The 14,211-nt window shown below is 52.6% G+C and overlaps 1 protein-coding gene across 1 annotated transcript in view; it reads right to left on the bottom strand.

Annotated features, from left to right (window-relative positions):
* Positions 1-2,339, bottom strand: part of LOC309888212 (olfactory receptor 14A16-like) — a gene marked incomplete at both ends in the record, with an annotated part of 43,348 nt that extends 41,009 nt beyond the window's left edge. Inside the window, one exon of the mRNA XM_082780451.1 lies at positions 2,046-2,339. Within this exon, the coding sequence (XP_082636577.1) occupies positions 2,046-2,339 (294 nt within the window). The remainder of the gene's footprint in view (positions 1-2,045) is intronic.
* Between the last annotated feature and the right edge of the window lie 11,872 nt (positions 2,340-14,211).

A 14,211-nucleotide genomic window follows, 5' to 3' on the forward strand; every position in this document is an offset into this window, starting at 1 on the left:
CATCCATGAGGAAAAGCAGAGAGAAGGACGTTGAGTTTGGCCTAACATGAAGAAGGATGTGCATCACTGGTGAAGGAACCAGCATTTATGCCATCACCCATGTGAATTACACAAGCACCAGCACACCTAATGGTAACCTGTCCACCCCGGCTTGGTATTCCCACAGGGCAGTGGAAAGGGAGCCGACAGCCAAGGGACATATCTGAGTGTGGAAGGTGGGGCCCAGCAAAGACAAGGAGCCAAACCCGGGGCCAGGCGGGTGGCAGAGCCCCATGCCCCATGTACGGCCTGGCTGGGGGTCCCTGCTGCTGCAGCCAGCGCACGCAGCATGGCAAGAGGAGGGCTCCCTGCACATCACAGGGCACAGCCTGGCCCCGCGGGGGCTCTTCCTGACATCTCTGCAGCTCCTGGCAGGCTGCGGTGAGGTGCCCCTCAGCCTTCCCTCCTGTGCTCCCAGGGCACATGGCTGCCTCCTGCCCAGCTCACTGCCCACCATGAATGTCCAACACAGCTGCTTCCCAAGCTGGGCCTTGCCCAGGGTCAGTCTCCTGCAGGGGCAGAAAATGGCCCTTGTCCTGGTGGCTTTTTATGAACTTCCTGTTCTCATCCTTGATCTCTTTTTACTGAATACAGAGGCCTCGGTGACCATTTTGGTTCTAATACCAAGAAAACATGTCTAGTTCATCTCTGTCTGCTGCTATGAGCTGTCTGTGAGACATGGATATGCTATCAGATCTTTTCCTCTGACAGTCTCAGCAATGTCCAGTGATTGGACAAGACATGGGAACTGCACACAGGAAAACACTTTTACTGTGAGTAATATCAAGAACTGGATCATGTTTCCAATACCAAGCATTCGATCAGGTTTCCCCCAAAGTGGGGGAGTCCTCCTCAACTGGAGATACCCCAAACCCAACTGGAAACGGGCCTGGGCTGCCTGGTGTAGGTGTCCATGCGTGGCTAGTGGGGGTGGCTAGATGGGCTTTGGAGGTCCCCTCCAAAGGCTGCAGGGAGGGAGTGCCTGCCAGGGCAGAAAGGGCAGCCCCAAAGGAGGACACCAGGGCTTTCCACCACGTTGCAGCAGGGATCTTCATCCCACAACCACTACTGTACCTGAGAAGATTGTATGAGAAATGAGATCCACAGAAACTGCCTACCTGCTGGTTCCTTTATTTAGTTAGTTACAAAGAGCTTAGCAGAACCTCTACATGAGGTCTTTGGGTAAGAAGAAAATATAGAAGGAGATAGAGGAAGAAAAATATCTTAAATTTATAAAATGAAATGATAAAATTATTTAAAATATTGGTATGATATTGAAAAGGATGAGCATTTTTTTGAAATATATGAACAAAGGTGTTTCTGCCTTTTCCAGGTATACTTCAGGGAATCAGATGCAGAAGACCGGTTCCTTTTTGAAATACTGAATATTGCAATAACCTCCTCAGTGCCTCCTTGAGCTCTTTATTCCTCATGCTGTAGATGAGGGGGTTCAATGCTGGAGGCAGCACTGAGTAGAGAAATGACACCACCATGTCCAGGGATGGGAAAGAGATGTAGGGGGGTTTCAGGTAGGCAATCATGGCAGTACTGAAATACAGGAAGACCACGGCCAGGTGAGGGAGGCACATGGAAAAGGCTTTGTGCCGGCCCTGCACAGAGGGCATCCTCAGCACTGCCCTGAAGATCTGCACATAGGACAACACAATGAAAAATAAACAACCAACACCTAAACAGGCACTAACCAGGAGAATCCTGACTTCCGTGAGGTAGGCATCTGAGCAGGAGAGCTTGAGGATCTGGGGGATTTCACAGAAGAACTGGTCCACAGCATTACTGTGGCAGAGGGGCAGGGAAAATGTGTTGGCTGTGTGCAGGACACTGTACAGGAAGCCACTGCCCCAGGCAGCTGCTGCCATCTGGGCACAAGCTCTGCTGCCCATGAGGCTCCCGTAGTGCAGGGGCTTGCAGATGGCAACGTAGCGATCGTAGGCCATGACGGTGAGAAGAAAAAACTCTGCACCAAAAAAGAAGACTAAAAGAAGTACTTGGGCAACACATCCTTGATAGGAGATGTCCCTGGTGTCCCAGAGGGCATTGGCCATGGCTTTGGGTAGAGTGGTGGAGATGCAGCCCAAGTCGAGGAGGGCGAGGTTGAGGAGGAAGAAGTACATGGGGGTGTGGAGGCGGTGGTGGCAGGCTACGGCGCTGAGGATGAGGCCGTTGCCCAGGAGGGCAGCCAGGTAGATGCCCAGGAAGAGCGCGAAGTGCAGGAGCTGCAGCTCGCGCGTGTCTGCGAATGCCAGCAGGAGGAACTCAGAGATGGAGCTGACGTTGGACATCTGTTATTTCTGGTCATGAGGTCCTGTACAAGGAAGACAAAGGCAGTGATAGTGTACCACAGACATAACTGAGGAAAACCCTTTCCATATTCTCATTTAAAATCACCAAAGGGTTTTCCATTTCCTGGCAGATATTTTGAAGCTCTCTTTCATTGATTCTGCCTGAGAGTGTCTCTGGGAGCAGGGGATCCTCTGTGGGCAATGGAAGAATCAGTCCTGCACTACTGCCAGAGGGAGTGGCATGGTAGCAACATGGTAGGAACATGGTAGGAACATGGGGTAGTCTCAGATTAACTTTACTGCTGATATCAAAGAGATTTCCCCAGTTTTGCTGCTAGTTCACCCAACTGCAGAGCAGAGGTATGGAGGTTTAGATATATAATTATTTGTTTTGTATTATTGGTTCTAGCTGCCCCACCACACTGGAAAACTGTTTCTAAGGCATAAATCCTGGGCATTCTGCTGCACTCCAAGTAAAACCTTGTGGATCCTCAGAGGCAAAGAGACTGTCCCTTCAGTGCAGAGTGTCAGAGACAACAGCCAGCCTCTCCATCAGTGCTGGTCTCAGCTGCCCTGTGAGAGCTGCAGGAAAGTTGTACTCAGTCGTTCATGTGAAAAGGACCTGAACACGGCTGAGGGCAGAAGAATCCAGGATCAAATTGCACATCTCCACACCCCTCACCTTGTCCCTGTACTCCATTTTCCCCAAGCACACCGAGGGCTCACGCCATGGGCATGTGAAACCCCCATCCCCAGCCAGCCTGCAAACAAGACCAGCAGCAGCATGGCCAGCTGGAGAAGCCAGGAGGAATGCCAGCGTGCTGCTGCCAGGGGAGGCAAGGCCAGGGAGGGACAGAGGGACACTCAGCAGACCCTCCTGTGCTGCAGCTCTGCCTGCAGAGGAGGCAGCTCCTCCTCATTGCAAATGATCTGTGCTCACCTCAAGCCAGCAGAGACCTCCCAAAGACAGGGCACTGGTCACTGGAGGATTTGCAGCTCCAAAAGATGAGCTAGGATAAAACCTGAGAGGACCACAATGATGATGTTGGTGTAGTCTGTGGGCTGAGGTGTAGGAAGGGACTTTATGAAGTTCATTGATGAAATATTGATCCCTCACTGCAGTGCTCTAGCAGTCTCAGTCTGCAGTACAAACCTGACCACCTATTACCATGAAACCAGCCTCCACTTTACCGCAGGTATCTGCAAGCACAGGCTACAGTAAAAGTCTTGTCTTTCAGGTAGCCCCTGCCTTGGTCTTCCTTTTGAAAAATCCAATCATATATACCATTCTTTAAAACATCTTCTACTCCTACCTGGAGAAACAGAGAGACCCACCCTGCCAGATGCTATCAGGCATCGGATGTGCCAGCTGTAGAAGACCCCTCTGGCAACCCCACCTGCAGTGCCCTGCTGCCAGAGCCTCACGGTGCCAAGAGCCTGCAGATGTGTCCTGCCATACGCTGCCCTCTGTTGTTGCGCTCCTCAGTGCCTCCAAGCCCTCTCTCCTTCTCTCCTCTCTGTGTGCCAGCTGCGGTCAGAGCCCCCAGCCCTGCTGCGCTGTGCAGAGGAGCTGCTCCTGGGCACAGCTGTCTGTCTGCAGCGCTTGCCAGGAGCTGCCCTTGTGCCCAGGACCCCGGCCCAGCTCAGCAGCACAGCACCCAACCATGGCATCGCTTGCTCTGTGTCCTTGGGCTCCCTCGAGGTGTCCCCAAGGCATCAGGGCTGACAGCTCCCGAAGGCAGCAGGGTCTCTGCTGGGGTGTGGTGGTTAAAGCAGACTGAAGTCATCACTGTCTGCTCCTAGATGAATTTCGGAGAGACTGATTTTATGCTCTTAAAGTTTGATTGTCAAACATGAGAACAAATATTTCCCTCCCTTAACTCCTATTGTGTTCCCACTGCATGGCAGGACACCTCAGCCATGACTGACAGGGATCATTTCACCCCTCTGAATATGTCCTAACAAGAGAGGGGGGAACTGAATGCTCTAAAAGGTTTCCCAAGAAGGGAATTGGACACTAAGACACCATTTGTTGAGTTTTCCCAGTAACACACATGGAAGATCCTCTACCCATACACAAATCTCTTCTTCCTCTCTCACATGACCAGCATGGAGACTGGGATGTGGAACACCCTCAACACTGTGCTTGTGTATGACACAAACACCTGCAGATGCCGTGCTTCCTTCTGGGGACCATGCCCTACGGTCAGCCCTGGGCTGTTTGCCATCCCTGTTCTCTGCAAGGCTCGAGAAGTGGAAGGTCTGACTCCAGAAGGCAGCTGTACATGAACAAGGGGATTTCTGTCATGTACAGGAATTATTTCTTCTCCTCCCAGCTATTCTTCTGTGGCCCCAGTGTCATAGATATCTTCTGTGGTTTTGCCCCACTGCTGGTGCTGTTCTGCAGTGCCAAGGTGATACTCACAGTCTTTGATTTCATAATCTACAGTTTGGATCCAATCTTCCTCTTCCCTCTCATGCAGTTCTCATGTGTGTGTGTCCTGTATTGACAGGCCAAGGCCTTATCCACCTGCTCTTCTGTCCTCACGAGTGTCACTGTTTTCTATGATACTGCCATCACTGTCTGTGAGAAGCCCAAATACAGCCCTTCTCAGAGAACTTAATGAAGCCTTTTCCTAAACCACCATCCTCCCAGTCAGTCCTCAGGTTGCCTAGAGATGGTACGGGAAGGGTGAGAGAGGTTCAAGTGGATCTGCAGATGTCATCATAAGACCTATCTCAAAGACCTTGGAAAGGACAGATGGATCAAAGACATTCCTCAGAACTTGGAAATGACAGATGTCAAACTCATCTGCTAATAGGAGGGCAAGCAGAAGGATGATAAAACATAACCAAGGAATAAAAAGCCAGCCTTAGCCTTAGCCCCCACACCAGACCTAAACTGAAGTCCTCAAAGCTTGCCCTTATCCTAAATCTTGAGCAGGATCCTTAAGCCGAACACCAATCCCTCCCTCGATGAATTGCCATTCCCTTGACCCTGGAGGGTGCCCTCTAATCCCTAAACATTAACCTGACTATCTAACCCCCAAAGCCCTCCACCATGCACACAGCACATCTCAGCTTCAGCCCCACTACTATCCCTAACTTCAGCTGCTTGTCCCCTTGGGGCAGGGCAGGGACTGTGAGGCCCTGCAGCAGTCCCATGGCATTGGAAGAGGCATGTGAGGTGACAGGTATGTGATCAGATCAGAGGCCACAAGGAGGAGCTGGCTGGGAATGCTGGGATGAGGTCAGGTGTGCCTCAGGATGTGCTGGGCCTGCAGGAGGCATATGGCTGTGAGGGAGGCTGGGAGGTCACTTCTGTCTGTGCAGCTGATGGACCAGCAGCAGGAACGTGGCACAGAAAGGGACTGTAAAGGCCAGAAAAATGCACATGGCATTGAAGATGATGGTGAGGCACCTTCTGTTGTGGTCAGGTGATAGACAACAGGAAGGCTGATGGGATGGGAGTCATGCTTGAGGTACAGTTTCGGAGACCATAGAATGAGAGAAAGGCTCCTGTTGGAAGGGACCTTAAAGGTCACCTAATTCAAACCCCCGGCCATTAGCTGGGATGCCCCCATGAGATCAGGTTGTCCAGGGCCTCATCTAACCTGCTCTTGATCAGCTCCAGGGATGGGGCACCTCTAAGGTCTCTCAGCAACCTCTTCCAGTGCCTCACCTCCCTCTGAGTGAAGAGTTTCCTCCTAACTTCTAATTTAAATCTCCCCTCATTTAGCTTAGAACCATTCTCCCTTGTGCTGCCATTATCTGATTGAGCAAAGAGTCACTCTCCATTTTTTTTATAAGCACCTTTTAAGTACTGAAATGCTGCAAAGACGTCACCCCAGAGCCTTCTTTTCTCCAGGCTGAACAGCCCCAGCTCGCTCAGCCTTTCTTCATAGGAGACATGCTCCAGCCTCTTGATCATTTTTGTGGCCCTCCTCTAAACCTGTTCTACCAGATGCACATGCTTCTCGTGCTGGGGACACGAGTCCTGGATGCAGGACTCATCCTCAGCGCCGTAGCCTGCCACCACCGCCTCCACACCCCCATGTACTTCTTCCTCCTCAACCTCGCCCTCCTCGACTTGGGCTGCATCTCCACCACTCTGCCCAAAGCCATGGCCAATGCCCTCTGGGACAACAGGACCATCTCCTATCAAGGGTGTGCTGCTCAAGTACTTTTTTCAGTGTTTTTCTTTTTGATGCAGAGTTTTCCCTTCTCACCGTCATGGCCTACGACCGCTAAGTTGCCATCTGCAAGCCCCTGCACTACGGGAGCCTCGTGGGCAGCAGAGCTTGTGCCCAGATGGCAGCAGCTGCCTGGGGCAGTAGCTTTCTTATTGCTGTCCTGCACACAGCCAACACATTTTCCCTGCCCTTTTGCCAAGGCAATGCTTTGGACCAGTTCTTCTGTGAAATGCCCCAGATCCTCAAGCTCTCCTGCTCAGATTCCTATCTCAGAGAAGTTTGGGCAATTCTATTTAGCATTTTGTTAACATTTGGTTGTTTTGTTTTCATTGTGCTGTCCTATGTGCAGATCTTCAGGGCAGTGCTGAGGATGCCCTCTGAGCAGGGCCGGCACAAAGCCTTTTCCATGTGCCTCCCTCACCTGGCCGTTGTCTCCCTGATGGTCAGCACTTCTATCTTTGCCTACCTGAAGCCCCCCTCAATTTCCTCCCCATCCCTGGACCTGGTGGTCACAGTTCTGTACACCGTGGTTCCTCCAGTAGCGAACCCCCTCATCTACAGCTTGAGGAACCAGGAACTAAGGGATTCCATCAGGACTCTACTTGAATACACACATCGTCAGCAAATTCACCTATAATACTATGCCTAATATTAGAAATCCCAGCTATTCTCAGAAAGAAAATAATATGATGTCTTCTATTATTAAATGTCGGTTTTATTATTTTCTATCATTATTTCACATTTGATTAAATATTATTCCTAGCCCCCTACAAGTCAATTATTTTTCTGTAGAAGATGGCTTTCTGTGTAGATAAACCTTATAATAAAGCCATCAGAAATTCATTGTTCTGAGCTGCCACCTCTTCCCATCTCCTCTGGAGCTGGGGGAGCAGCCCCAGCATGCAGGAGGGGCTCAGGGCCAAGAGCCCAGCTTACACATGCAGGAGCAGCCCTGGTGGCCCTTGGGGCTGCCCCTCACTGCCCGCTGGGCTCTGCCTGTCTGCTGCCTTTGGGTCAGGGCTGCTGCTTCCCTGGAGCCATGACCATGACCAGCAGCAGGACGCGGCCTTTTCACTGCTGCTCTCTTTTGGCTTCCTCACTGTTCTCTTGTGCTCTTATGTTTGGATAAGCCCTTAGATCTCATGCACCATGGTGACAGTCCTGTTGTCTGTGCAGTGGCATCCCTGTGGTAGCAAGCAGCAGCAGGCACTGTGCAGGCCTGGGTCACAGCTGGCCTCCCTACTAGCACCACAGTAACAAATGGGGCTGCTCACGGCAAACCCAGAAGCCTGGACACCTCTTCCAAATGTGCTATCAGGAATGGAGCCAAGGGGTTGCTCCCTACTCTTCTCTATTCTGGGGGTTTGTCATGGAGTGAAGGACAGAGGCTGAAAGTCCCAGGGTGGTCCCTGAGGAACCAAGGGCAGCACTAAGAGCTTCCATTATGACAGAACTTGCCTAAGGAGATGACAACTGATCTTAAATTTATCTGCACAGGACTGCACCCCCGGCAGTGGGGCAGATGGCAGATTGCAGCCTGTAGAGGAATCTGGAGCTTCCAGGAGATGTCAGGGGATCTGCAGGGACAATGTGCTCAGTGGGTAATGATTATAACCTCATAAAATGTGTGACCATCCAAAGAAGGGTCTGGTAAAGGAAAAGGGGAATCTGAGGATTCGATGGGCTAAAGGAGGGCTCTGCAATGCCACAAGAGGTGGTGAAGAGTCAGCAGGCAAAGGCCCATAAGACTGCAGAGTAATTGAGGATATGCTTTTTGAAGTGCTGTGGGCAAGGTCTGGTGCAGCACTCACCTGTCCTTTGTGTCCTTAGAGACACCCCATGGCCCTGCCCAGCACTGCCCTGTGCTGCTGAGCCATCAGGGCAGATGGAAAGGGGTTCAGCAGCAGAGATCCCCATGGACATAGGTCTCCTGCCCAGCCTGAGCAGCACAGGAAAAGAGGAGACCCCCGGGGGTCCCAGGGCACCACAGCCCCTGGCTCTCACAGCAGCACCGCCAGCTTGGGGCCCTGCAGGGATCACGGAGAAGGAAGCAGCAGTGGCCAGCCAGGCTAGCACAGACACACTGCCCTGGGCAAGGCTCCCTGGGAGCAGGCATGGCCCTGGGGAAGAGCAGGGCAGCATTGCTGGGCCTGCACTGATGGGGAAAGGGCAAAGGGAAAGCTCTTTGTGCAGGCCCCTGCTCGGGGCAGGCTGCTCTGTGGCTGGGCCAGGCCTCTTGTGCTGGCCTGGGGAGCGGGGCTGGCCCTGCGGGGCACAGGCACTGTGTGCTGGGGATCTGCCAGGCAGGAGAGCAGGGCTCCTGCAGCTTCACGGACCTCCATCTCCTGGCACCATGGACACCTCCTTGCTCCATGCATCCAGCAGATAAACACCTATCGGCCACCTGCTTTCTCTTCTTCTAGAGGAACTGGGGACAGAATAGAAAAACCAAGTAAAACTCACAAATTGTGAGCCACAGAAGGCCCTGATGCTGTGCAAGAAATGCTCAAAAACAGCAACCACAACTGTGGGTGACCATCACTGGTCACACAACCAAAACACAGTACCACAAGGGGCTGCTTTGCAGAGAGTAACTCCGTCCCACCAACAGCCAGTACAGGGCCCCTGATGGACAAGAAGACTCTCTCTAAGCTCGGGAAGGAGCCAGGAAGGTGCTAATAAGCACCAGGACAATTGAGGAAGCCCAAAGGCCCTTCTGAAGGGTCACTGAGTGGCACCTGAGAGGCAGTGCTGGGCAGTGGGGAGGGCCAGGAGAAAGACTTGTGAGAAGGCTCTGAGAAAAAAGGAAATCCATGGCTTTTGCAGATCCTTAAAGTCCTGCCTGAGTCCCCAAATGGAAAGCAGGGTATGTCTGTGGGTGGAGGAGTAGCCAAATCTTGGGACTGGGACAGGGCTGAAAGGTCTGTGCGTGAAGCTGGGCTGATGGAGAAGTGTCCACCTTGCATGTGTGCCTCAGCCTGGGAGCAGGGGCCTGCCCGTGGTGCGGGATGGCTGGGCTGTGATCAGCCATGCCCCAGGAGATGACCTTGCTCTCTTCCTCCCCACCACTCCCCACACGGGGCAGGCCCTCAGGAAACACCCCTGAGCCTGGAGATGCACCAACCTGCTGCGCTGAGGTGCCACTACTGCAGGGGCAGAGGGGAGGCTTGGAGAGACACGTGGGGCCTGCGGGCAAGAGTAGTGTGGCCTGGGGAAGTGAGTGCCTGGGAAAAGTTACCCTGGAGCCATAGGAGCCATTCTGGAAAGAAAACTTGTAGGCAGGAACCACACTTTTGTGGCAGTGCAGAGCTGCTGGGCACACTGTGCAGGGTGCTCTAATGGACTTTTGTGTCCTTTCCATCGTGTCTTAAGTGCCACTTTTCTCAGGAATAGAGCAGCCAACAGAGGTGTGATGGATACTCTGAGATCATGAAAGCCACCAGAAAGCTGATCCCAATGAGATGTCTGATATGGGGAGGTCAGGAGAAGGCTGGACAGGAGAGATGTAAGATTTGGAGGAGGGAATAAGGGCTTGGCCATTAGAAATTAAGGATTTTGTAGAGGTAAGATGGTTCAGGTTAAGCTCTTGCTGCTGTAACCATGACTTAAAACAGTCATATGAGACCCTTCCCCACTTTCAATCAGTAACCTTAAGTCACAAATCTGAATGATACTCCACACCCTGACAGGAATCCACTACTCCAATGTCTGAACTCAAAGATTCCCTTGAAGTCAAAACTCAGCCCATAGCCTCTTTCTCTTAACTTTCCTCTATTGCTCACCCTGATCCCTGACCTTAACACTAACGTTAAAAGGCTCTCTTTAACCCTGGACTTCTAGGCAGACCTGAACAAAATCGTAAATCACAACACTTGCCAATAATTTAACCACAGGCTTGACACCCCAGGCAGCACACAAAAGTCTTCCACTAAAATTTTACCTAAACTCTAACTCAGAAAGGTGAGCCTTGTTCCCTAATGCCATACATGAACACCTAATACCCAAAGCCCCTGTTCCTGTGCGTTAACCTCATCACCTTCAGCCCCTCTCCTGAACGCTAACTTCAGGTGCTTAGCCCCTTGGTGCAGGAGAAGAACTGTGAGGCTGCTGTGCAGTTGCTTGGCATTCAAAGATGAATGTGAGGGGCCATGGGTCTGATCAGCTTGTGGGCCATAAGGAGATGGGTGGGAATGCTCTGAGCCCTACCTCAGGATTGCCTGCCACCGCAGGAGGAACGTGACAGTGGCAGGGACTGTGAGGCCACTTCTGTCTCTGCACGTGATGGGGCAGCAGCAGGAACATCTCACAGAAAGGGACTGGGAGGTCACTTGTGTCTGGAGGTGGCAGGTCACCCTTGACTTCTCCCTGGGAGCTGCACTTTTGGGCTGACATCTGGCAGTGGCCCTGCTAGGCCAGCAGAAGGCACCTGCTTGGCATGCTGACTGGGGGATCCCCTCTTCCTACCCACCCAAGAGGACCCAGGCAGAAAGAAAGCGCCCAGATGGGTTGTCCTGTCCCTTCTGCTTGAGTCCATGAGTGGGCAGCAGCAGGCACAAGGCTTGGCTGTGTCTAGCCAAGAAGCTGCAAGGCCAGCAGCAGGCCCCTGACTTGGAAGGTGCTGCTGAGGTGACTTGTGTCTGCTTGGCTGAGAGGCCGCAAGGAGGTCAAGAGTTGGACTTGATGATCCTTAAGGGTCCCTTCCAACTCAGGATATTCTATGATTCTATGATTCTATGAAGGAGCCTGCTGGGTTGGGATGCCTACTTCAGGTGTGGTTTCCTACCTGATCGAGTTTACTTTGGTAGTAGGAAAGAACAGGAGAGAAAAAAATGCCACAAAGTGCACCATGGATTATTGGCACTGGCTACAAGGAAGAAGAAATATCCAGGGGAAGATCTGGTCCTGCTGCTAGAGTCTGAGGCAAAGAAGGCATTAAGTACCTCAGCCTTTACCTTATCTCGAGATCGTTACCAGATTTCCCCCATGTCCAATGAAGGATGATGATTCTCCTTAATCCTCTTTTATTTAAAGTATTTCTATAAGCAGTCTTTATTCTCTTTTGACAGTAATAGACAGATGGAGCTCCAGGTGGGCTTTGGCCCTTTGAACTTTGACCTGCACAGCCCCATAACATTCAGGACCCAGCTCCAGACAAACTGACAGCATGCATGAGAAGGAAGCACAGAAGAGGTAGAACCTGGCAGCCTTCCACCCACTGTTTTTCTGTGACTCTGTGCTGCAATTCCATTCAGCTGGTTACTCCTGTATTATCCAAACTTTCCTGCAGCTCATAATGCTACTATCTTGTCAGAGATAGCACAGTCATACAAAGGTTGAACCATCTGCCTGCAGGTATGAATGGCTGACAGAAAGGAGCATCAGTGTGGGGGAATGTTGAGAAACTGCAGGATTTTACCTAAAGTAACTTCTTGATGTTTACAAAGAGAAGGACGCAGTTCTACATCAGAGGAAGAGTAACCCCATGCATTAGGGCAGACTGGGACCCTGCTGAGTGAGCAGTTCTCAGGAAGGAGGAGGGCTTGGGCACCACGAGGGATGCCATACGAGAGGTGGTGCCTGCTCACCAGGAACCAGGTCAGCTTCCTACAGAGCTGCCTTATGAGGAGCATGGCCACCAAGAAGATCTGAGTTATCAGACTCAGCTCAGATCCCCTGAGACACCGCACAAACAAGTGCCAACAACTAGCCAGTAAAGAGGTGCAGGTCTGGGAGTCACTAGGACATCCTCATGTGGCGAGGAGCAATGAGAATGGCAAGGCTCAAAGTCCCAACAGGACCCAGGTCTTTGTGTCCATGGTTATGGCTGTTGTCACTGTCACTGAGGCCTATGAGGAGACAGCTTATTCTTAATGCACCAGGGCCTCATCGCCTCCTCGCCCCCACCCATGAACCAGGCAGGGGTCGTACAATTCTCCTGCACTTGGCAATGCACATCCCCATCTCCTACTGCCCCACAAAGAGCCCTGAGCAACCTGTAAAGGAAAGAATCTCCCTTCCTGTGTGCCATGTGACAAGGCCTGGCCCTTGTGCTTGCTGACACACATCCAGGTTTCCTACACCTCAGTGTCACCTTCACATTGCCTTTGTCTCCTTGTCCTCACTGCCTCCAGTGTCCTGCTCTAACGGGCTCCAAGGGAGGCTGTGTGAGTGCTGGCCCTCAGGGGGACACTGCAGGAAACTTGCCTCTGACTTGGACTTCTGGAGAGCTGTCTTCAGTTGTCTCTGAGTGCCTGAGGTTTGTGGGCTCATCAGCAAAGCCCCCAGAGGGGTGATTGCAGTGCCTTGGGCTGGTGCTGTGCTGCTGAGCTGGGCCAGGCTCGTGGGACAGAGAGAGCTCGTGGCAAGAGGGCCGTGGTGCAGAGAGACAGCTGTGCCCAGGAGCAGCTCCTCTGCACAGCGCAGCAGGGCTGGGGGCTCTGACCGCAGCTGGCACGCAGAGAGGAGAGAAGGAGAGAGGGCTTGGAGGCAGCTGGCAGTGGGAGGATGCTGAGAGCTGCCTGCAGGAGAAACCTGCACAGCCCTTGACAAGGTAAGTGCCTGGCTGCAGGGCCATGCAGCTGCAGGTCCTGGAAGGGTCTCCTCCTGCTGGGACTTGTTTCTGGGAGGGCAGTGGGCAATGCAGGAGGCTTTGAGAGTCCTGCTGGGTTGCAGTGCAAGGTGAGGAAGTCTGTCAGAAGCCCCTTGGAGTGCCCTAAGGCAGGTGCCCCCGGTCAGCCCAGAACACCCTGCCCTGGCTGGCCATGCCGGGCTCGCAATCAGCTGCCCCGTAACTCCTGCAGCCATGGAGGTGCCCCTTGGCAGGGCCCTGTTGGTGGCAGGGTGCTGCAGGGCAGCGCTGAACACAGCCGCGTGGGATGGGGTCTGTGAGCACGGGCAGGGGGAAAGAAGAGGTGGGCGCAGAGCAGCAGCTCCCAGCAGGGACAGCTGCAGGCAGCACAGAGGGGCAGGCGGCCAGAAGGAGCTGTTGCCAGAAACGCCGTGGCAGGGGGGATTTGGGAACCTCGTGGCCATGCCCTGCAGTGCAGACGCCTTCCCCTGGAGCAGCCCCTCCCTGGCCTCCTCTTCCCCTGCAGCCCATGGGCTGTGGGGCAGGCGGGGGTAGAAGAGAAGGTAGAGCTCAAAGAGATGCTCCCAAGTTCTGTCTGTGTGAGAACTTCACCTCAGGTGAGGTTTCTGTCCAGCTGCACTTGGACTGGGGCTTCTCTGCTCTCAGTTGTCTCCAGTTTCTTCTCAAGGAAACTCCAGAGCTGGGTGGTTCTGTGGCTCAAAGACAGGAAATACAGGGTAGATTAGAACACGACTTGTGGGCAGTGGCCTGTGTAACTCTGCATTCAGATGAGTTGTTTGAAATAACACTGAAAAGCTCATTGATCTGACCAGTGAACTGAACTTGAGCTTCCCCCATGTTCCTGTTTCCTTCCTGCTGTAAAGCAGAGAGGACTCCTCTGCAGCCTACAGCAGCCCCTGCTCCCAGTGCCACTCTCAGCCAGCACCAGCCACAGCTCAAGCAGGAGAGATGCCAAAAGATTTTTGTGCAAAGAGAGAGGCTCAGGTTACGGGGTGCTTTAAGAGACACAATAGGTTTTCCTCAGAGAACTCTGTTTTAACATTCTTCTGCATTTTGCTCTTTACCAGGAAAGCATGTGTATGGACAGCAA

Source organism: Aythya marila, assembly GCF_965140915.1.
Source record: "Aythya marila genome assembly, chromosome: 28".
In the NCBI taxonomy this organism is placed as follows: Eukaryota; Metazoa; Chordata; class Aves; order Anseriformes; family Anatidae; genus Aythya; species Aythya marila.